This window comes from Kogia breviceps, chromosome 3, assembly GCF_026419965.1.
Source record: "Kogia breviceps isolate mKogBre1 chromosome 3, mKogBre1 haplotype 1, whole genome shotgun sequence".
NCBI lineage: Eukaryota > Metazoa > Chordata > Mammalia > Artiodactyla > Physeteridae > Kogia > Kogia breviceps.
Window position 1 is genome coordinate 85,401,638 of NC_081312.1, and position 23,227 is coordinate 85,424,864.

The window sequence follows — 23,227 nt, forward strand, 5'->3', positions numbered from 1 at the left end:
CTACCACACTCTGGCAATGAAAGAATTAGTTTTCCTTCTGTCTTGGAGTCAACAAAATAAGGCTTTTGCAGGAATAGGTGAGCAATCTCTGGGCTAATGGCTGGGTTAAGATATTTCTGTGTCAGTTTTGCCTACCACAAGTCTTGACCATCTCCTTTATGGTTTATTAGATTCTGTGATCTTGAGAGAAGAGGTACTGGGCAAATATTTAAAATATGTGCTCAGACCAAAAAAACACTCAGGAGCCTCTGGTTTAAAGGAGTAAATGTAAATGTAAAATATTACAAATACGATCTACTCTGCAGGAAAAAAAAAATCTTTTGGGAAATTATCAGTGCCCATTTGAGTCTCTTTCTCTATATTAAATAGGAGTAATGAGACTGGTCCCCATATTTTAAGTGATTATTTTATTTCCCTAAAACCCTGTCATATATAGTGAGTTTGGTTGTTTGCCATTGGCATGACAGACTATTGAGTGAGCCTCATGGGAGGTGAGGCACTTTTGTCATCTCATTTCTTTTGAAAATTGTGTTGGAAGGAAAAAGACCAAGCTTCCCTTCCCACACTCAGGTTCAGCCAGGCAAGCCCTTGTTAAATTGAAACATTTTATTTCTTCTATTTTAACTCTTATCTTTTCTCTTTCCCCTCCAGGGGATAAGCATCATAGGCTATAGATGACAGTTGCTAAGCTTAGGCAATGGCAGATTGCAGCAGATAGACAGTGGAAGGATAAGGAAACCAGATAGCTTTCTAGCACCTCCTGAATTGGATTCACCTGTGTGACTTCACATTTAAGCCTTTTTTTTACTCTCATACACAATCCCTCTTTTCCCCCCACCCTGGAAGTTCAGAATTTGACTCTGTTGCAGGTGAGAAATCCAAATCTGTAGGTGAAAATAGATCTATCCACTGTAACACACATGTGACCCTGGTAGCTCACCCGTTATGCTCTCAGCCTTTTCATATTCCCATTGGGTAGAAGTACAAAGGGACTTCTTTGTACAAAGAAGGGATTTCTGTACAAAGAAGTACAAAAAGATACCCTGTTTAGAAGAGATGGGTCATACTCATTTTCATAACCAACCAATAAATATTGACTATTATGTGCATAGTAGTGCTATTTCCTGTAAACAAAGCCAATGCAAAAGATGTTTTATACATTATTGCCTCTAGTAATACCTGTATTCTCAGCATAGGAAGTTGATATATTTTAGCTCAGTTAACTATGAAACTGAACACTTTGGCCTCTTTTGGATTCTTTGAAACTGACCTAAAAAGTATCTTCCTTGAATGATTAAGATTTCAAATGGTTGAAAAATAGCTTTTAGAAGAGAAGCATTAGGATTTCTTTCTAAATAGTGATCTAAGTGTTGAATTGTTAAAAGTTTGAGAAGTAAATTCACTTACAAAGAGAAGTCGCTGTTAATGTATATCACTTAATACATAAGTGGTATATTACTTAATATATCATTTATTCACTTAATATATCATTCTAGAACATGGAGCTGTTTTATTTTCACTTGTCCCTTCTTCCTAGCTCCTGAGTACAAAAATAAAGTGGCAATTAAAATAACTAAGAGTAAATTAAAATAAAAAATCAGAAGATTAAAATAGTGCCCTTTCACAATATTTTATCAAGGTAAATTAACAGACTGTAGTTCTTAAAAAATAGTTCATCTGGAACATTTCTAAGGTGGAAACCTCATCAGAACTATCGCTCTACCCCACACCCCAAAAAAAACTCCAAAATAAATTTACTTCTGATCTTGGCTATTGTGAGGTAGGAGTAGATTTATGATCACATTATAGAAGGAGCCTTAAAGACTTGGTGCTTTTGTTAAATATTAGATGTAGAATTTTTACGTTAATACCAGATTTATAATTCAATCTGTGATGATGGAAAGATGAATATTATTTTGATTTTTTATCCCCCCCCCTTGGTTGGTTGGTTGGTTTATTTAGTATTGTCTCAGTTTTTTTACAATTTCCAGGGTTTTTTTTTAATAGTTATTGAAATATAGTTGATTTACAATGTTGTGTTAGTTTCAGGAGTACAGCAAAGTGATTCAGTGTTTTTATATATACTTTTTAAAAAATTTAATTTAATTTTTTATTTTTAAAAATAAATTTATTTATTCATTTATGGCTGCATTGGGTCTTCGTTGCTGGGCAGGCTTTCTCTAGTTGCAGCGAGAGGGGGCTACTCTTCGTTGTGGTAAGCGGGCTTCTCATTGCGGTGGCTTCTCTTTGTTGAGGAGCACAGGCTCTAGGCCTGTGGGCTTCAGTTGTTGTGGCACGTGGGCTTAGTAGTTGCGTCTCGCGGGCTCTAGAGCACAAGCTTAGCAGTTGTGGTGCATGGGCCTAGTTGCTCCGCAGCATGTGGGAATCTTCCCGGACCAGAGCTCAAACCCATGTCCCCTGCATTGGCAGGCAGATTCTTAACCACTGCACCACCAGGGAAGTCCTGAATTTTACTTTATTTTATTTTATATATATATTCTTTTTTAGATTCTTTTCCATTATAGGTTATTACTGAGTATAGTTCCCTGTGCTATACAGTAGGCACTTGCTGGTTATGAATATTATTTTTAGAGTACATAAAATAAAGTTTCTAAGTAAAGTATTTTTTACCTAAAATTATTCTCCTAAATTGAGAAGTTAAAATATCAGAGGAGGTATGGTTTAATGTAACTAAATAGTCTCTGTGAATTTAAAAAATGATTTTATGGTCTTTCAGACTTATAATTAAAATGCTTGGTGAAGATGATTTTTTTGGCCTTGGAGTGATCAACTGTGTGTTGCCTGCCTGTTATTTTGATAATACAAGTTTCAGGTTCCTTATATTTAGATGTATGGGATCTCCTATTGAAGATCCAATGTAAACATTATGTTGTAGTGTAATATATGCAGATTTAAAAATATATATATATACACATATATATATATATTTTAATGATCTATTATACTTTCTGACTCCTTGGAGTTGGTACCAGTGATACTACCATCCATGCCAAAGAGTGGCCTTCATCATTTTCTCCCTGTGTTTTCTGAAGTTTTCTCATGCGAAAAAGCTTTATTCCCTGCTTTCCTGGGACTCACTCCAGAACTCAACCATTCACTGTGCACTGAAACCCAGACATACCAATCTGTAGCAATTGCTGACCTCTCTGCCACAGGAAACATTAGAAGCTGTTTCCTGTACCAACTGAGTTTTAGTTTACTCAGTTGACTTGCCATTAAGTTGATATATTTGCTTTTCTATTGATAAAAAGTATACTAATTAAATTTTATGTTTATTATATCAGTTATCTACTGACATTAAGAAATTAAAAACCAGAGGTTATGAAGTTTTAACAAAGGTTTCAAGAATCAATATCTTTCATCTTATAAAGTGTATTTGTTTCGGATCCAAAGCAGTGGAGACTTGTAATCATTTTGATGAACTTCAGAGACTCTTAACTCTTGAAACTTACAGCTTTTCTCAGTAAAATCCCTGGTTCAATTTTCCTTTTTCTTTTTTCCTTGTAGTGGACTTTTGGGAGCAATAAAAATAAGAAGAAAGGAAAAGCCAGAAAAATAGAGAAGAAAGGAACCATGAAGAAACAGGCCAATAAAACTGCTTCCTCAGGCAGTTCGGACAAAGACAGTTCAGCTGAGAGCTCAGCCCCTGAGGAAGGTGAGTCAAGTGGTGCAGACTTGGGAGTGAACTCTTATTTAGTAGAAGCTGCAGTCAGAAATGGAGGGAAAAGGTGCTTGCATTACAATTACAGCATGGCCTCTGCCTTTATTGCAGGGGTCTCTAATCTTTTCAGTGGTCATGGTCTGTTCAGAATCTGAATGAAGCAAGAAAAATACATGCATTCCAAAGCGTTAGTGAGGCCCTTGAAACCCATCCAGGAAACCCATGAGGATTCCCTGCGATAGAGTCTCCATTTACCTTAACTTGAGGGCCTTCTCTTTCCTTTTTCTTGGTTATTCATAGGGGGAAAATCCTTGAACCAGATACAAAACTCAGTAAAAAATGTTGTTTTGAAATGAGAATTTTTGCTAACACTAGTTTGAAAATGAACTTGGGCTTCCCTGGTGGCGCAGTGGTTGAGAGTCCGCCTGCTGATGCAGGGGACACGGGTTCATGCCCCGATCCGGGAAGATCCCACATGCCGCGGAGCGGCTGGGCCCGTGAGCCATGGCCGCTGAGCCTGCACGTCCGGAGCCTGTGCTCCTCAATGGGAGAGGCCACAGCAGTGAGAGGCCCGTGTACTGCAAAAAAAAAAGTGAACTTGTTCTAGGACTAAAATGGTAAACTTTATCTTTGTTTTGAGTAATAATGTTTATATACAAACTGGCTTGTACTGAATTGGCCTAACCTGCTTTTTAAGCACCTGCCTGTGAATGTTAGCTCAAATTGAGTCAAGCACAAAATTGCTAGTTTAACTTAATAAATACTCAGTTACAATATGTAATGCTTTTTTCCATCACCCTTTGTCCTACCAGGATCCAATATCATTAGGAATTCACTAAGCAATTTAGTGACTTATTAAAACATTGATTTTTTAAAATGCCAACTAATAAATGTAGAAGAAAGTATGGTTAGACAATCACCATTTTCAGCCATCATAGTAATAATTGATTTACTGAAGTGTTATCGATGAGTGTTAAAACCACTGGATGATAGTTTGTTGAGGAACAAGATGTTTACACAGTCTCAAAGCATCTCCCTATACTTACTATGAAAATTGAATATAGACTATATGTCAGATAATGCTGTTTCTTAAATGTTAAAATTTCCTGAGTTTGACCATTGTATACTTGGTTATATAAGAGACTGTCCTTTTTACAAGAAGTATTTAGGGGTGAAAGGTCACAATCTCTGCAGCTTACTCTCAGTTCAGCAAAATAAATGATAAAAATGTATAAATTGTTTTATGTATGTAGACAGAAAGTGAATTGGCGATGTTAACAATGGGTGAACCTAAGTAACAGATGTATGGGAGTTGAATTATTCTTGCAGCTTTTTTCTGTAGGTCTATAATTTTTTCAAAATACAAAAGTCAAATTAAAAAGATCATACTGGTTTCTTAATCCAGCCTAAGTTTCTGTAACCTGTGTTTGCATTTGCCAAAGGCAGACCAAGGGTTTTCCCAAGGGAGGTGAGATGACCATGTTCCACTTCACCTAGAAGAGCCAAGGGGTAATGATTACTGTGGGGCCACCTGTGGCTCTGTCTTCTGCAGCATCACCTAATCTTGTGTTTGGTCCTTTGTTGCAGGTGAAGTTTCAGATTCTGACAGCAACAGCTCCTCCTCCAGTTCAGATTCAGACTCTTCCTCAGAAGATGAGGAATTCCATGATGGCTATGGAGAAGACCTCATGGGAGATGAGGAAGACAGGGCCCGTCTGGAACAGATGACAGAAAAGGAGAGAGAGCAAGAACTGTTCAACCGCATAGAGAAGAGGGAGGTGTTAAAAAAAAGGTAAAGTGGTAGTTCCTTAATGATAAAATGAAATAATAAAGTAATTTCCCAAAGTTCAGATTTGGAGCCCTGTCTTCACAGGATTCAAGACTTGAAATTTCTCCTCATTATTTATGAGTTAGGAATCTGACTATCCTCTCAGCATGCTTTTTGTATTTTTTTTCAACTCAAATGTTAAATTGCTTTTGTGGGGGGCGGGTACGCGGGCCTCTCACTGTTGTGGCCTCTCCCGTTGCGGAGCACAGGCTTTGGACGTGCAGGCTCAGCGGCCATGGCTCACGGGCCTAGCCGCTCCGCGGCACGTGGGATCTTCCCAGACCGGGGCACAAAACCCATGTCCCCTGCATCAGCAGGCGGACTCTCAACCACTGCACCGCCAAGGGAAGCCCTTAAATTGCTTTTTGATATACAAAGCTGCTTCAGTATTTTGGATTACTTTTGCCATATTTAAATGGCAGAAGTTTTTCCTTATCTCCTAACAGAATTTCAAGGTGAAAATAAACTTGACTTTGTCTCAGGAGATAAAATAGTCCTCACAATTTGGATCCTTCCCTACCTACCTAATATTGCGAAATAAACAGAAGCATTTTCCTTGGCAGCCGTTAGTCCCATTTCGTCTGGGAGCCTGTCTGTCCCTTCTGGAGACCATATTAAGTCTGGTGAGTTATTCTAGACAAGAATGTTTGGCTTTCATCAGCAGCAAGTAGTAGACATTTGTTTTGAGTGTGAATGCTTCCACGGTTACCTGTATTGGAACAAACAGGACTTAAGAAACTACCACAGTTACCAGATGGTTAAGAATGACTTCTGAAATTTGTATTTCTGAATTGTGGAGAGCATAACAAGAGGTTCTCATATAAGGCCAATAGGGCCCTATGATAAAATCACAAAGTAGCTCAAGAGTAGTGGGTGGCTGATCTTAAACTTGAGTTTTTTATTTTTCACCTTATATGAATGAGGCAGTTGACTGACTGATTCTGTGACTTTTTTAGTGATTGGAAGAATGTTTACAGTGATAATTAAGACAGAAGTTCAGAGCCATTCACAGAAAATGGAGGTTTTTGTAGCTGATTTGTTTAGCTGCAAGGCAGTACAATATGGTAACTCAGAAACTCTCCATCTTTTTAATGTAAACACCATTAGCATCCTGTTTTTATAGCCAGCAACACCAGTAGTGAGGTATCATTTTTGATTGTTAGATTCTTCACCTATTCTAGAGCTTCCTCTTTTTTTATTTAAATTTTTTTTTTTTTTTTAAAAAGGTAAGTGCTGGCAGCATAAAGGTAGCTTGGTTGTGCAAAGAGCACTGACATTTTCCATCAGAAAGTCTAGGCTCAGGACTTCCCTGGTGGTCCAGCGGTTAAGGATCTGCTTTCCAATGCAGGGGATGTGGGTTCGATCCCTGGTCAGGGAACTAAGATCCCACGTGCTACAGGGCAACTAAGCCTGCGCGCTCTAGGGCCTGCACATTGCAGCTAGAGAGCCCGCTTCCACAGCTACTGAGCCCGTGTGCTCTGGAGCCCGTGCGCCACAAGGAAACATCCCACATGCCACAACGAAGATCCCGTGTGCTGTAACTAAGACCCAATGCAGCCAAATAAATAAATATTTTTTTTAAAAAAAAGAAGAAGAAAGAAAATCTAGTCTCAAATCAGACTCACTGGCCAGGTTATCTGAATTAGTCACTTACCCTCCTCCTGCCTCAGCTTCCTTGTTGGGGATTGTTGTAAGTCCTCAGTGAGATAATACGTATAAGAACATAATGTAAATATAAGCTGTTAACTTTTTTTAAATTGAAGTACAATATTATATAAGTTACAGATGCATAATTTAGTGATTCACAGTTTTTAAAGGTTATACTCCACTTATAGTTATAAAATATTGGCTATATTCCCTGTGTCATACAATATATCCTTTAGCTTATTTTATACATTATAGTTTGTACCTCCTAATCCCCTACCCCTATATTACCCCTCCCTGCTTCCCTCTCCCCACTGGTAAGCACTTGTTTGTTCTCTATATCTATGAATCTGTTTCTTTTTTGTTATATTCACTAGTTTGTTGTATTTTTTAGATTTCACATATAAGTGATAGCATACAGTGTTTGTCTTTCTGTGTCTGACTTATTTCACTTAGCATAATCTCCTCCGAGTTCATCTATGTTGTTATAAATGGCAAAGTTTCATTCTTCTTTATGACTGAGTAGTATTCTTTTGTATGTATATACACCACATCTTCTTTATCCATTCATTCCATATTTTGGCAATTGTAAATAATACTGCTATGAACAAGGCAGTGTATGTATCTTTTCGAATTAGCATTTTTGTGTTTTTCAGGTATATACCCAGGAGTGGAATTGCTGGGTCATATGGTAGTTCTATTTTTAGGTTTTTCTTTTTTAAAAAATATTTTTAAAAATATTTGTTATTATTTTTTGGTTTCTTTTTTTTTAACATCTTTATTAGAGTATAATTGCTTTATAATGGTGTGTTAGTTTCTGCTTTATAACAAAGTGAATCAGTTATACATATACATATGTCCCCATATCTCTTCTCTCTTGCATCTCCCTCCCTCCCACCCCTCTAGGTGGTCACAAAGCACTGAGCTGATCTCCCTGTGCTATGCAGCTGCTTCCCACCAGCTATCTATTTTATGTTTAGTAGTGTATATATGTCCATGCCACTCTCTCACTTGGTCCCAGCTTACCCTTCCTCCTCCCCGTATCCTCAAGTCCATTCTCTAGTAGGTCTGCATCTTTATTCCCGTCTTGCCCCTAGGTTCTTTATGACCATTTTTTTTTTATTCCATATATATGTGTTAGCATACAGTATTTGTTTTTCTCTTTCTGACTTACTTCACTCTGTATGACAGTCTCTAGGTCCATCCACCTCACTACAAATAACCCAGTTTCGTTCCTTTTTATGGCTGAGTAATATTCCATTGTATATGTGTGCCACATCTTCTTTATCCATTCATCTGTTGATGGATACTTAGGTTGCTTCCATGTCCTGGCTATCGTAAATAGAGCTGCAATGAACATTTTGGTACATGACTCTTTTTGAATTATGGTTTTCTCAGCGTATATGCCCAGTAGTGGGATTGCTGGGTCGTATGGTAGTTCTATTTTTAGTTTTTTAAGGAACCTCCATATTGTTCTCCATAGTGGCTGTATCAATTTACATTCCCACCAACAGTGCAAGAGTGTTTGTTCCCTTTTCTCCACACCCTCTCCAGCATTTATTGTTTGTTGATTTTTTTAACATGGCCATCTGACTGGTGTGAGATGATATCTCATTGTAGTTTTGATTTGCATTTCTCTAATGATTAATGATGTTGAGCATTCTTTCATGTGTCTGTTGGCAATCTTTATATCTTCTTTGGAGAAATGTCTATTTAGGTCTTCTGCCCATTTTTGGATTGGGTTGTTTGGTTTTTTTGATATTGAGCTGCATGGGCTAGTTGTAAATTTTGGAGATTAATCCTTTGTCAGTTGCTTCATTTGCAAATATTTATTATTTATCTTATTTAGGCTGCACCAGGCCTTAGTTGCAGTACACGGGGTTTAGTTGCGGCACACGGGGTTTAGTTGTGGCATGCGAACTCTTAGTTGTGACATGCATGTGGGATCTAGTTCCCTGACCAGGAATTGAACCCAGGCCCCCTGCATTGGGAGCTCAGAGTCATACCCACTGGACCACCAGGGAAGTCCCTATTCTTAGTTTTTATTATTATTATTATTTATTTTATTTTATTTATTTTTGGCTGCATCAGGTCTTAGTTGAGGCATGCGGGATCTTCGTTGAGGCACTCTGGATCTTTCCTTGTGGCACGCGGACTCCTCTCTAGTGGCGTGCAGGCTCCAGGGCGCGTGGGCTCTGTAGTTTGCGGTACACGGGGTCTAGTTGAGGCGTGCAGCTTCAGTAGTTGTGGCGTGCAGGCTTAGTTGCCCCGTGGCATGTAGGATCTTAGTTCCCTGACCAGGAATCGAACCTGCGTCCCCTGCATTGTAAGGCGGATTCTTTACCACTGGACCACCAGGGAAGTCTCTATTTTTAGAGAAACCTCTGTACTCTTTTCCACAGTGGCTGCACCAGTTAATTTTCTCCGCATTCTCAGCAACATTTGTTATTTGTGTTCTTTTTGATGATGGCCATTCTGACAGGTGTGAGGTAATATCTCATTGTGGTTTTGACTTGCATTTCCCTGATGATTAGCAGTGTTGAGCATCTTTTCATGTGCCTGTGGGCCATCTGCATTTCCTCTTTGAAAAAATGTCTATTCAGGTCTTCTGCCCATTTTTTAATCAGGTTGTTTGTTTTTTTGATGTTGGGTTGTATGAGCTGTTTATATATATATATATATTTTTTTATATTAACCATGTATTGGTCATATCATTTGCAAATATTTTCTCCCATTCAGTAGGTTGTCTTTTTGTTTTGTTGATGGTTTCCTTTGTTATGCAAAAGCTTTTAAGTTTAATTAGGTCCCATTTGTTTATTTTTACTTTTATTTCCTTTGCTTTAGGAGACATCCAAAAAAATATTGCTGTGATTTATGTCAAAGAGTGTTCTGCCTGTGTTTTCCTCTAAGAGTTTTATGGTTTCTGGTCTTACATTTAGGTCTTTAATCCATTTTGAGTTTATTTTTGGATATGGTGTTAGAAAATGTTCTAATTTCATTCTTTTACATGTAGCTGTCCAGTTTTCTCAACACCTCAGGTATTAACTTTTAAAAATAACTTTATTGAGATATAGTTTACACACCATAGACTCTACCGTTGAAAGTGGTTCGGTGGTTTTTTATATATTCATAAAGTTGTGTAGCCATCACCACAATTAATTTCAGAACATTATCATCACCCCAGAAAAAAACCCATACTTATTGGTACTCAGTTCCCTCTATTGCTTCTAGCCTTAGGAAGCCACTGACTTACTTTCTGTCTCTATAGATTTGCCTATTTCTGGGCATTTTATACAAATGGAATCATAAATATGTAGTCTTTTGTGCCTGGCTTCTTTCACTTAACATATATTTGAGTTCATTCATGTAGCATATATCAGTACTTCATTCATTTTTATGGCTGAATAATATTCCATTATTTGTATATACCACATTTTATTTATCTGTTAATCTGTTTTGATATCTTTGCTGTTGTGAATAGTGCTACTATGAACATTCATGTACAAATATTTGAGTATCTATTTTCAATTCTTTTGGGTATATACATAGGAGTGGAATTGCTGAGTCATATGGTAATTTTATGTTTAACTTTTTGAGAAACTACCAAACTGTATTCCATAACAGCTGTACCATTTTACATTCCCACCAGCAATGTATAAGAGTTCCAGTTTGTCCACATCCTTGCCAACACTTGTTATTTTTTCTTTTTTTGATAATAGCTATCCTGGTGAATGTGAAGTGTCTTATTGTGGTTTTGATTTGCATTTTCCTGTTGACTGATGACATTTAGAATCTTTTCAAATCCTTGTTGGAGAAATGTCTGTTCAAGTGCTTTGTCCATTTTTTAATTGGGTTATTTGTCTTTTTGTTGTTGAGTTATAAGAGTTCTTTATATATTCTGGTTACTAGACCCTTACCAGATAACATGATTTGCAAATATTTTCTCCCATTCTGTAGGTTGTATTTTTCACTGTCAAGTATTGTTTAATGCACAAAATTTAAAAATTTTTATGCAAAATAAATTTTTTCTTTTCTTGCTGCAGCTTTTGGTATCTAAGAATCTTGCCAAATCCACATTCATGAGTATTTACCCGAATGTTTTCTTGTAAGAGTTTTTTAGTTGTAGGTCTTAATGTTTAGATCATTGATCCATTTTTAAAAATTTTATATTGGAGTACAGTTGATTTACAATGTTGTGTTAGTTTGAAGTGTACAGCAAAGTGATTCAGTTATACATGTACATATATCTATTCTTTTTCAGATTCTTTTCCCATACAGGTTGTTACAGAGTATTGAGTAGAGTTCCCTGTACTATACAGTAGGCCCTTGTTGATTATCTATTTTATGTATAATAGTGTGTATATGTTAATCCCAGCCTCCTAATTTATCCCTCTCTCCCTCATTGATCCATTTTGAGATCATTTTTTGTATATGGTGTGAGGTAAGAGTCCAACTTTATTCTTTGTCATGCAGCTATCCAGTTGTCCCAGTACCACTTGTTGAAGAGACTGTTCTTTCCCCAGTCTTGGCACCATTGTTGAAAATCAGTTGTTCATGGATATACGGATTTATTTTTTGACTGTATTCTGTTCCATTGATCATTATGTTTATGGTTATGCCAGTACCATAGTGTTTTGGGGGGGGTTTTTTTGTTGTTTTGGGGGGTAAGAGTTTATTAATTAATTTATTTTTGCTGTGTTGGGTCGTTGTTTCTGTGCGAGGGCTTTCTCTAGTTGTGGCAAGCGGGGGCCACTCTTCATCGCGGTGCATGGGCCTCTCACTATCATGGCCTCTCTTGTTGCGGGGCGCAGGCTCAGTAGTTGTGGCTCATTGGCCTGGTTGCTCCGTGGCATGTGGGATCCTCCCAGACCAGGGCTCGAACCCGTGTCCCCTGCATTAGCAGTCAGATTCTCAACCACTGCGCCACCAGGGAAGCCCCATACTGTTTTGATTACTGGAGCTATGTAGTCAATTTTTAACTTGGGAAGTGTTAAGTCCTCCACCTTTGTTCTTCTTCAAAATTGTTTGGCTATATGGGGCCCTCTGCATTCCCATAGGAATTTTCGTATCAGTTTATAAATTTCTGCAACAGCAAAAGAAGCAGCTGGGATTTTTATAGGAATTGTGTTGAATCTGTTTATCAAATTTGGAAGTATTGCCATCTAATATTAAGTCTTTTAATCCATGAATGTGATATCTTTCTACTTACTTAGGTATTATTTAATTTCTGTCAACAGTCCTTTAGTTTTGGGTGTAAAAGACTAGCACTTGTTTTGTTAAATTTATTACTAAATATTATATTTTGGATGCTATTATAAATGGAATTGTTTTCTTTGTTTCATTTTTGGATTATTCATTGCAAGTATATAGAAATACAGTTAATTTTTGTATATTGACCCTATTAAGAGCTAAGTAAAAAATTTCATAATTGGGGTTATTTTGGAATGTTATGAAAAGAGTTTAATATTTATTATATTCCTTTATTCCTTCCATAAAGTTCCTTAAATTCACACACACAAAAATAGTTTTGTTTCATAAAAGCCTGCTTTTTGTTACAGGGAGAGAGCCTAGATTGCATTTGTTTAAGAGAATAGCATATTTATTCACATGTTTGCTGGGGTGGAGCTGAGGGAGGCATTTTTCCTAATGAAGAAAGATGGAGAGTGGTGTTTTTAAAATACAGCCTGTGTCTTGACCACCTTAAAAATGTGACAGTGGCTCTCTGTGGCTTCATTATGTTTCTAATGGGACACCATTGGAGCTGATCCAAGAATCAACTATTTTCTTCCCTTATGTGAAGTTGAGGAAGAGCAGTGCATTACCAACAGGATACAACAGTATCCTCAATATTCTCTCATTTTAAGTCTGTTCCACCTTAATGCTTTCAAGTACTTTTGGTGTATTTATATTCAATATTTCTAATGTATTTATAAGATACATGGGAGTTTCTTACAGGAAACCAAAACATTTATTAACTCCTTCCCCGCACTTAATTCCTTTCTCCTATCTAATAGAGATCAGTCTACAAATATTTCATTGCCACTTAAAAACCAAACAAATATATTTTAAACAGATTTGAAATCAGGAAAAAACTGAAAACAGCCAAAAAGAAAGAGAAGAAAGAAAAAAAGAAAAAGCAAGAAGAGGAGCAGGAAAAGAAGAAACTGACTCAGATTCAGGAATCTCAGGTAGGAGATTCAATAGTCCTCATTATCCAAAGAATAAAACCTCTATTTTGAGTATGTATGTGTATTTCTATAAAAGATGGGTTTATATTAATCAGCCTAGGTCAGTTAGTGCAAGACTATTTATGTACTGTCTTCGTCTTATAGGTTTCATTAATCTCTGGACATATCATTTCACCATTAGCTGTGCTGTTTAACTCCATGGGAATTCTATTCAAGTTTGCATGTAAAAAGCAGCTCGTTGGTTGGTGTGTGAACACTCCTTAAGGGAAAGTTTGTAAACTTCCTGTCCTGGGTAGCTGAATTGGTTATGATGTTTACTCAGGTGTATGTCATCCTGGACTTGGTAATAAATGTAGCTGGGAAAATTAGTCATCTCTGCATTTATCACAAAAAGCTTTGTTGACAGTATTAACATATATTAGCTGTGAGCTAGGAAGTTCTTCCAGAAAGTGTTTATTCTTATACTTCTTAGGCTTTCTGTTTATTAGGCAGGTAAGACAGGGACTGACTTTACTGCTGTATCCTCTTTGTCCACAAGAGGATGCTCTCTTCTCTTAAGCAAATTTCAATTTCTGCAGCCAATATAGATTCACATTGGAGAACTGAATGATTTTTAGGTATAGAGAATGTTATCATCAGCTGTAAAAAGAGCCATCCTACATATTTTTCCCTTCCCAGGTAACATCCCATAACAAGGAACGACGTTCTAAACGGGATGAGAAACTAGATAAGAAATCTCAAGCCATGGAGGAGCTAAAAGCAGAGCGAGAAAAACGGAAGAACAGAACAGGTAGGTGGGGAAAATGTGATGGCTACTTTGTGTCTTTGATTGTATGATTTAACTTCCTGATGCCAATTTTAATTTTTCCCCCTTTTTAGCTCTCTAGTATAGGTAGTTCCAAACACATACAGAGAATAGTATAATGAAACTCCATGAACCCACCCTCCAACTTCAGCAGACAACTCATAGCCAATCTTATTAAATCTACACTGCCCTCTTCCTTTGGGTTATTTTGAAGTAAATCCCAGCATCATCATATTTCAACCATAAATATTTCAATAATGTGTCTCTAAAAGATAAGGACTCCTATTTTAAACATAACTCCAGTACCATTACTACACCTAAAAAATAATAACAAATATTTTCTCCTAGTCTGTAGGTTGTCTTTTCATTTTATTTATGGTTTCCTTGGCTGTGCAAAAGCTTATAAGTCTGATTAGGTCCCATGTGTTTATTTTAGCTTTTATTTCTTCCCTTTCAAAAAATTATTTATTTGTTTATTTATTTTTGGCTGCATCAGGTCTTAATTGCCGCACACAGGATCCTTCGTTGTGGCGCGTGGGCTTGTCTCTGGTTGTGGCACGAGGGCTCTGTAGTTGCAGCACGCAGGCTCTCTAGCTATGGCATGTAGGCCCAGTAGTTGCAGCGTGCAGACTTAGCTGCCTGGTGGCATGTGGGATCTTAGTTCCCTGACCAGGGATCAAACCCACATACCCTGCACTGGAAGGTGGGTTTTTAACCACTGGACCACCAGGGAAGTCCTGCTTTTATTTCTCTTGCCTTGGGATACTGACCTAAGAAAACATTGGTACGATTTATGTCAGAGAATGTTTTGCCTGTGTTCTCTTTTTGTTTGTTTGTTTGTTTGTGGTACGCGGGCCTCTCACTGTTGTGGCCTCTCCCTTCGTGGAGCACAGGCTCCAGACATGCAGGCCCAGCGGCCATGGCTCACGGGCCCAGCCGCTCCGCGGCATGTGGGATCTTCCTGGACTGGGGCACGAACCCGCGTCCCCTGCATCGGCAGGCGGACTCGCAACCACTGCGCCACCAGGGAAGCCCTTGCCTGTGTTCTCTTCTAGGGGTTTTATGGTGTCATGTCTTATATTTAAGTCTTTAAGCCACAAAATGGTGATATTCTAATCTATCGTTCTTTCTTCATTTATTATCTGGTATGCTTCTGGAAAGAGAAACTTCTCATCAGCTATTCAGTTAACCACCAGGGACATTTTGTATAGGAAAGGCAGAGTAAATTCTTGCCTTTTTATCCCCCTTTTGTTTACTCGTTTTCAAAAGAATGAGATAGTTCCTTGGCAAACTCCAAAGATAAACAGTGAGGGCTTCCCTGGTGGTGCAGTGGTTGAGAGTCCGCCTGCCGATGCAGGGGACACGGGTTCGTGCCCCGGTCTGGGAGGATCCCACGTGCCGCGGAGCGGCTGGGTCCGTGAGCCATGGCCGCTGGGCCTGCGCCTCCGGAGCCTGTGCTCCGCAACGGGAGAGGCCACAGCGGTGAGAGGCCCGCGTACCACAAAAAATTTAAAAAAAAAAAAAAAAAAAAACAAAGATAAACAGTGAGATTTGTTTATTTTGAATATCCCTGTGAACTCATGGATTTTAACATACTTTATGGGTTTTAAAAATATAAATTTATTTATTTTTATAATTTTATTTTTGGCTGCATTAGGTCTTCTTTGCTGTGTGCGGGCTTTCTCTAGTTGTGGTGAGCAGGGGCTACTCTTCGTTGCAGTGCGCGGGCTTCTCATTGCAGCGGCTTCTCTTGTTGCGGAGCACGGGCTCTAGGCGCGGCGGGCTCAGTAGTTGTGGCTTGCGAGCTCTAGAGCGCAGGCTTCGTAGTTGTGGCGCACGGGCTTAGTTGCTCCTCAGCGTGTGGGATCTTCCCAGGCCAGGGCTCAAACCCATGTGCCCTGCATTGGCAGGCAGATTCTTAACCACTGCACCACCAAGGAAGTCCCCATACTTTATGTTTTTACTCCATTGCAATTATTATAATTATTGTTGAGACTCAAATTGTCTTATCTTCAAGCAGTTGTAGCCTGTGTCCTTTTTTTTTTTTTTGTCATACTCGGGCCTCTCACTGTTGTGGCCTCTTCCACTGTGGAGCACAAGCCCCGGACGCGCAGGCTCAGCGACCATGGCTCACGGGCCCAGCCACTCGGCGGCAGGTGGGATCTTCCCGGACCGGGGCACAAACCCGTGTCCCCTGCATCGGCAGGCGGACTCTCAACCACTGCGCCACCAGGGAAGCCCCTTTGCCCATGTTTTAATCAAGTTCTTTGGTTCTTGTTGTTGAGTTGTAAGACTTTTAAAATTATTTTGAATATTAATTCTTTATCAGAGACACGATTTACAAATATTTTCTCCCATTCTGTAGGTTGTCTGTTCACTCTTTAATAGTGTCATTTGATGCATAAGTTAATTTTGATGAAGTACTATTTACCTTCACTTTTTTTTCTTTTGTTGCCTGTACTTTTGGTGTTACATACGAGAAATCATTGCTAAATCCAGTGTCATAAAGCTTTCCCCTGTTTCCTTTGAAGAGTTTGATAGTTTTAGCTCTTACATTTAGGTCTTTGATCCAGGGACTTCCCTGGTGGTCCAGTAGTTAAGACTCCGCACTCCCAATGTTGGGGACCTGGATTTGATCCCTGGTCAGGGAACTAGATCCTGTATACCACAACGAAGATCCTGCACGTGGCAATGAAGATCCCATGTGCCACGACTAAGACCTGGTGCAACCAAAAGAAAAGAAAAAAAAAGATCTTTGATTCATTTGAGTTAATTTTTGTATACGGTGTAATGTTAGAGTCCACTTTTTTTTTTGTCACGTGGGATATCCAGTTTTCCCAGCACAAGTTTGTTTTGGGGTTTTTTTTTTTGGTTTTTTGTTTGTTTTGTTTTTTAATATTTATTTATTTATTTGGCTGCATTGGGTCTTAGTTGTGGCACACAGGATCTTCGTTGCCATGTGTGGTATCTTCGTTGCAGCATAAGAGATCTTTAGTTGTGGCATGCAGACTTCTTAGTTGAGGCATGTGGGATCTAGTTCCCTGACCAGGGATCAAACCCGGGGCCCCCTGCATTGGGAGCATGGAGTCATAGCACTGGACCACCAGGGAAGTACCACAGCACAAGTTTGGTTTTTGTTTTTCTTTTGTTTTTTATAAATTCATTTATTTTTGGCTACACTGGGTCTTTGTTGCTGTGTGCAGGCTTTCTCTAGTTGTGGCGAGCGGGGGCTACTCTTCATTGCAGTGCATGGACTTCTCATTGTGGTGGCTTCTCTTGTTGCAGAGCACGGGCTCTAGGTGCACGGGCTTTAGTAGTTGTGACACGCAGGCTCAGTAGTTGTGGCTCACAAGCTCTAGAGCACAGGCTCGGTAGTTGTGGCGCACAGGTTTAGTTGCTCCACAGCATGTGGGATCTTCCCAGACCAGGGCTCGAACCCATGTCCCCTGCATTGGCAGGCAGATTCTTCTTCTTTTTTTTTTTTTTTTGCAGTACGTGGGCCTCTCACTGTTGTGGCCTCTCCCGCTACAGAGCACAGGCTCCGGACGCACAGGCTTGGCGGCCATGGCTCACGGGCCCAGCCGCTTCGCGGCATGTGGGATCTTCCCAGACCAGGGCACGAACCCGTGTCCCCTGCATCGGCAGGTGGACTCTTAACCACTGCGCCACCAGGGAAGCCCCAGGCAGGCAGATTCTTAACCACTGCGCCACAAGGGAGTCTTCCCACCCCAGCACAAGTTTTTGAAATGACTGTCATTTCCCTATTGATTGGTCTTGACACCCTTGTTGGAAATCATCTGACCATATATGCAAGGGTTTATTTCTGGGCTCTCTATTTCATTGGTCTGTATGTCTGTCTTTTGAATGACTATGTTTTAAAGTCACTTGTTGGGAGTTCCCTGATTGTCTAGTGGTTAGGATTCAGCGCATTAACTGCCGTGGCCTGGGTTCAATCCCTGACCAGGGGAATGAGATCTTGCAAGCCCCACAGTCAAAAAAAAAACCAACACAAAACACTTGTTATAGTTGTTTTTTTTGTGTGGTTGTGCCATCAAATGAGTACTTTGTTTTATTTTGCTTGTGATCTGTAGAGATGACTTATTCTGTTCTACGATTATACACGATGCAAGGTTACAAAATCAAATCTACTAAGCAAGGTATATTCAGAGAAATTTAGCATCTATGGCATTCTCTTTCACCCCTTGCCTCCCTCCCATAGTAGAAGACCACTTAAAAAAATTATTTTTACATCCTTCCCTTTCATTTTTTAAACAAAAGGACATAGATTCACCTTCCATCTTAGATTGTTAGTGCATTATACACACTTCTCTCTGCCTTGCTTTTTTCACTTAACCATATATTCTAAAGATAACTCCTTAGTTTTTATGTTGAGCAATGGTTAGTAGACTACCTGTTTTTATAAATAATTTTATTGGAATACAGTGATGCCCATTTTTTCATAATTGTGACTACTTTCTGTCTACAGTAGCAAAGTTGAGTAGTTGATACAGTGACCATATAAAGCCTATCCTAAAAATATTTATGTGTTCATTTAAAACATTTTCTGACTCAGGATGCAGCGTAAGGCTTGGCTGTTTCCTTTTTTACAGCTGCAGCGTAGTTCATTGGGTGGATGTGCTAGAGGTGATTCAGCTACTCCCCTTTGTGGACATTTGGGTTGTTTTCAGTCTCCTGCTATTACAAATAGTACTGTAAACTCAAAGTAAGTTTTTCCTGAAAGACTTTATGAAGACATCTTAAGTTTTTCCCCAATTTTCCTGCCAATCTTCAAGTGCCTTGAGAAAAATAAAAGACAACTGTCAGTAGAGTTGGTGACCCTTTTTGCCCACTTAGTGACAGTCTTCCAGCCCTTTTTTTTGTCTCCTGTGGCTTGACATTTGGTGTGACTTAAACTTCCTGGTTAACGCACTTGTTAACACAAGTAATCACAAACCAGGCCAGAGAGGATGGAGCTGTCTATTGAGTCCTTTTCCATGTTCCAGTTCTTTTTCAGGGATGAAAGATGTTTCAGCTTCTTATTGAGAGAATCTAGGTAAACATTTCCTCTTTTTTTAAGCTGAGCTCCTTGCCAAGAAACAGCCATTAAAAACCAGTGAGGTGTACTCTGACGATGAGGAGGAGGAGGAAGATGACAAGTCCAGTGAAAAGTCAGACCGCTCATCTCGAACATCGTCATCTGATGAAGAAGAGGAGTAAGCTGTGTACATTTTGGTCTAGTAGTCAGGATAGGTGGGTTCTTTGGGGAAAGGCTTATAGTATAGTTTCCAAATTTCCCCTGTTCGGGTGACGAACTTTGGTTTGGTTCTGTACCCTGAATTGCCGAGCTGGGTTCCCCAGCACATCAGCCCAAACGTATACTTCTGCTGTTGGCTCTTAACCTGTACCCCTGAACATTTCATCAGGGCCAGGTGGGTAGGAGCTGCCTTCATGTCACCCTCAGATTGGCCAGGAGCTTCCATTAGTTTTCCTAGTCTGATAGGTTATCTGGGATGGCAGCCTCATTTCAGACAGTTCACACTACTGGTTAGGAATAGGATTCTATTCTCACTCTCCTGTTGCTTCATTTATGTCTCCTACTGTGTGAAATCACACATACTTCGGTTAAGTTTTAAGAAGTTGGTATTATTTATTTACCTTGATCTGTTTTTATGATGCACATTTTTCCCAGTGTCCTTTGTTCCTCACAGGAAAGAAGAGATCCCTCCAAAATCACAACCGGTCTCCTTACCGGAGGAACTGAATCGGGTTCGATTATCACGGCATAAGCTGGAACGTTGGTGTCACATGCCCTTCTTTGCTAAAACTGTCACAGGATGTTTTGTACGGATTGGCATTGGAAACCACAACAGCAAACCAGTTTACCGGGTTAGTATTTCTTTCCTTGGACAATTGTCCATATTTTAAATATAATGATTCTTAGCTAGGAGTAGGAACTACTGAACAAATCTGTCACTTTCCCCATTTGATGGGAAAATAGACTCCAATTGAGATGCCCTTAGAACAGTGACAGTCTGAGCCAACCAGAGATCTATTGTGACCTCCTGCTAGGAGGAGTACTTGGAGCCCAAGGGTTTAGATTTAGAACAATTTTCTCTATCCTCCTTCCATGTAGATGTGCGAAGGCAGACACTTATGAAGTATTTTTCAAGAGTTATGTAATCTGGAAGATTTGTTCATTTGAAAAATAAATAAATGAAAAATTTCCATGTTACATACTAAGTGACTTCTGGAACAGGGAGTTATATTGAGGTTTGAAAAATGACAAACAGGGACTTCCCTGGTGGCACAGTGGTTAAGAATCCGCCTGCCAGCACGGGGGACGCAGGTTCGAGCCCTGGTCCTGGAAGATTCCACATTCCATGGAACAACGAAGCCTGTGTGCCGCAACTGCTGAGCTTGCACTCTAGAGCCTGCAAGCCACAGCTACAGAAACCTGTGCACCTAGAGCCCGTGCTCCACTACAAGAGAAGCCACCACAGTGAGAAGCCTGGTCACCACAACGAAGAGTAGCCCCTGCTCTCCGCAACTAGAGAAAAGCCCATGCGCAGCAACAAAAGACCCAACGCAGCCAAAAATTAATTAATTACTTTTAAAAAAAGAGAGAGAGAATCTGCCTGCCAATGGAGGGGACACGGGTTCGAGCCTTAGTCCGGGAAGATCCCACATGCTGTGGAGCAGCTAAGCCTGTGCACCACCACAACTACTGAAGCCCATGCTCCGCAACAAAGAGAAGCCATCGCAGTGAGAAGCCCGCGCACCTCAACGAAGAGTAGACCGCACTCGCTGCAACTAGGAAAAGACCGCACACAGCAACAAAGACCTGATGCTGCCAAAAATAAATAAATAAATTTATTTTTTTAAAACAGCACCCTCCAACCTAATAGAGATTACTTTGTGAGTTCCAGCTCTGCTTCTATGGTCTAGATGACTAGAACATAGCTGTTTGATTTTTTTTTCTTTTTGTTTTTGTTTGTTTTGTTCTGGGTTGTTTGGTTTTAACATGTGTTTTGCCTCCTTCTGTGAGTACCAGGGGCCATGCCATGTCCCAGAAACCTAGGCAACAGAAACAGACCTCATGGTCTTCACACTTGACTGATAAAACTGACCTCTGATATCCAGGTGCACCCCTTAGTAAGGTAGAATTAAGTTGGAGGGGAAGCTTCCAATGCCCCACCAGGCTAACTGCCTCCTCGCCTGGCATTTGCTTAACTCTGGGCACAGGTGCCTGGCCGTCTGAGTTCTAAGCCCGAGAAAGGTGCCCAGAACACCTGGCAGCTGTGGGCTTCTCTCAGTGCAGGGTCACTCATATGCACTCATGCACATGGAGCCAGAGAGTGGGGTGGAGAGCTCTGAAAGAGTCTGTTGTGATTGTTGTCTCTGTCCTCACTTAGGTTGCTGAGATCACGGGTGTAGTGGAAACCGCCAAAGTTTACCAGCTTGGTGGCACCAGAACCAACAAAGGGCTACAGCTACGGTAGGAGAGGTGCTTCCATGGCAGCTTCTGCCCCTGCTGCAAACAGGCACTGCCTGTTGGGGCTGTTATTCACTCCCAGTGTGATGTTTCTTGTTACAGTAATACTGTTTGTGTTATCCCCACAGGGGACTTGGAGGGAAACTTTATTCTGCCTTTGCCTATAGGGAAAGTAGGATATATCTCTCTCATGGGGGGGGAAGTCAGGGATATGGAGTGGTGGGACACATAGAAGGAAAATGTTAGATTGCGAGACCCCCTCCTCCCAGAATCCTGCAGGCATTCCTCGGTGAGCATGGTCAGGAGGCCTGCTTCTGGTCCTGGCTCCATCACTAACTAACTTGATCTTTCACAAGCCAGTTTACCTTTTTGGACTTGGTTTCTGCTTCAATAACATGATATTGACTGAATGCTGGCTACATGCCACAGTTCTAGGCATCAGGATAGAAGCGAGAACAAAATACACACACAAATCCTTACCCTTTTGGAGCCTGAAAATTCTAAAGGCCCTATATGGGAAGGAATAGAAGTAGCTTGCCAGGTGACTGCAAATAGTGGGTCATAGACACGGCTCTGACATGGCCTTATTTGGCCTCTCTGGTCTCTCTGTTCCCTTCTCCCATTCCCATCATTTCTCCTGGACTGTTTGAAAAGAGCCAGGTGGGGTGGGCAGCAGCCATGATGTGCTGAGAGTGACCGTCTCTGGGAGGATGGCACTGACTCACGTGGCCAGCATAGGAGTCAGTAGAACGCAGTGTTCTTTCTCTCTAGGGATAGAGCTTCCTTGTCATTCAGATATCTATGTAATTAATATTTCATATTCTTGATGCCAGTTGACTGTGATGGATTTTATTGTAAATGGACTTTTGAAGCACTGGCCAAATCCACTTGTTTCCAGGGCTCACTTTGATTATTAATCCCTGCTGCCCGTTAGAACAACCTGGGAGGGGTTTTTTGTGTGTGCAATTTCAGTGCCTGGTTCCTACTCCCAGAGATTCTGATTCAGTTGATCTAGAATGGTGCTTTGGCACTAGAAGTTTTGCAAATATTCCTAGATGATTCTAAAGGGTAGCTAGGATGGAAACCCACAGAGACAGGTGGTGTACAGTCTGGTGGGGTTGCTCTTCTGGCACTGCAGTCAACATACCCATTCCTGAAGCTGCTCTTTTTTGTGTAGGCATGGCAGTGACCAGCGAGTGTTCCGCCTAGAGTTTGTCTCAAACCAAGAGTTCACTGAAAGCGAATTCATGAAGTGGAAAGAAGCAGTAAGTAGACAGACAGCACCTCCCTAGCAGTTGTTGATGAAAACACTGAGAGAGCCTCTTTCCAAAACCCTTTATCATAAATAACCTTTTATCCTGTTTTTGTCCAGATGTTCTCTGCTGGCATGCAGTTGCCCACTCTAGATGAAATCAATAAGAAGGAATTATCTATTAAAGAAGCTCTTAATTATAAATTCAATGACCAGGACATTGAAGAGGTAAGAAACCTGGTACCCCAGAGTCCGGAGGCTCATCAAGAACCAGTGTTAGAGAAGATCATGCCTTTCTTTTCTTTCCTGTATCTTGACATTTTTGGCTCTGCTACT

At 40.2% G+C, this 23,227-nt stretch overlaps 1 protein-coding gene across 2 annotated transcripts in view; it reads left to right on the top strand.

Annotated features, from left to right (window-relative positions):
• Window positions 1-23,227, top strand: part of RTF1 (RTF1 homolog, Paf1/RNA polymerase II complex component) — a 54,358-nt gene that overhangs the window by 20,360 nt on the left and 10,771 nt on the right. For both annotated transcript variants that reach the window (XM_067029013.1, XM_059058043.2), the window contains exons 3-11: window positions 3,529-3,676; window positions 5,270-5,474; window positions 13,228-13,342; window positions 14,021-14,132; window positions 19,225-19,360; window positions 19,856-20,033; window positions 21,560-21,642; window positions 22,817-22,904; window positions 23,012-23,119. In XM_067029013.1, coding sequence (XP_066885114.1) covers window positions 3,529-3,676; window positions 5,270-5,474; window positions 13,228-13,342; window positions 14,021-14,132; window positions 19,225-19,360; window positions 19,856-20,033; window positions 21,560-21,642; window positions 22,817-22,904; window positions 23,012-23,119 — 1,173 coding nt within the window. The remainder of the gene's footprint in view (window positions 1-3,528; window positions 3,677-5,269; window positions 5,475-13,227; window positions 13,343-14,020; window positions 14,133-19,224; window positions 19,361-19,855; window positions 20,034-21,559; window positions 21,643-22,816; window positions 22,905-23,011; window positions 23,120-23,227) is intronic.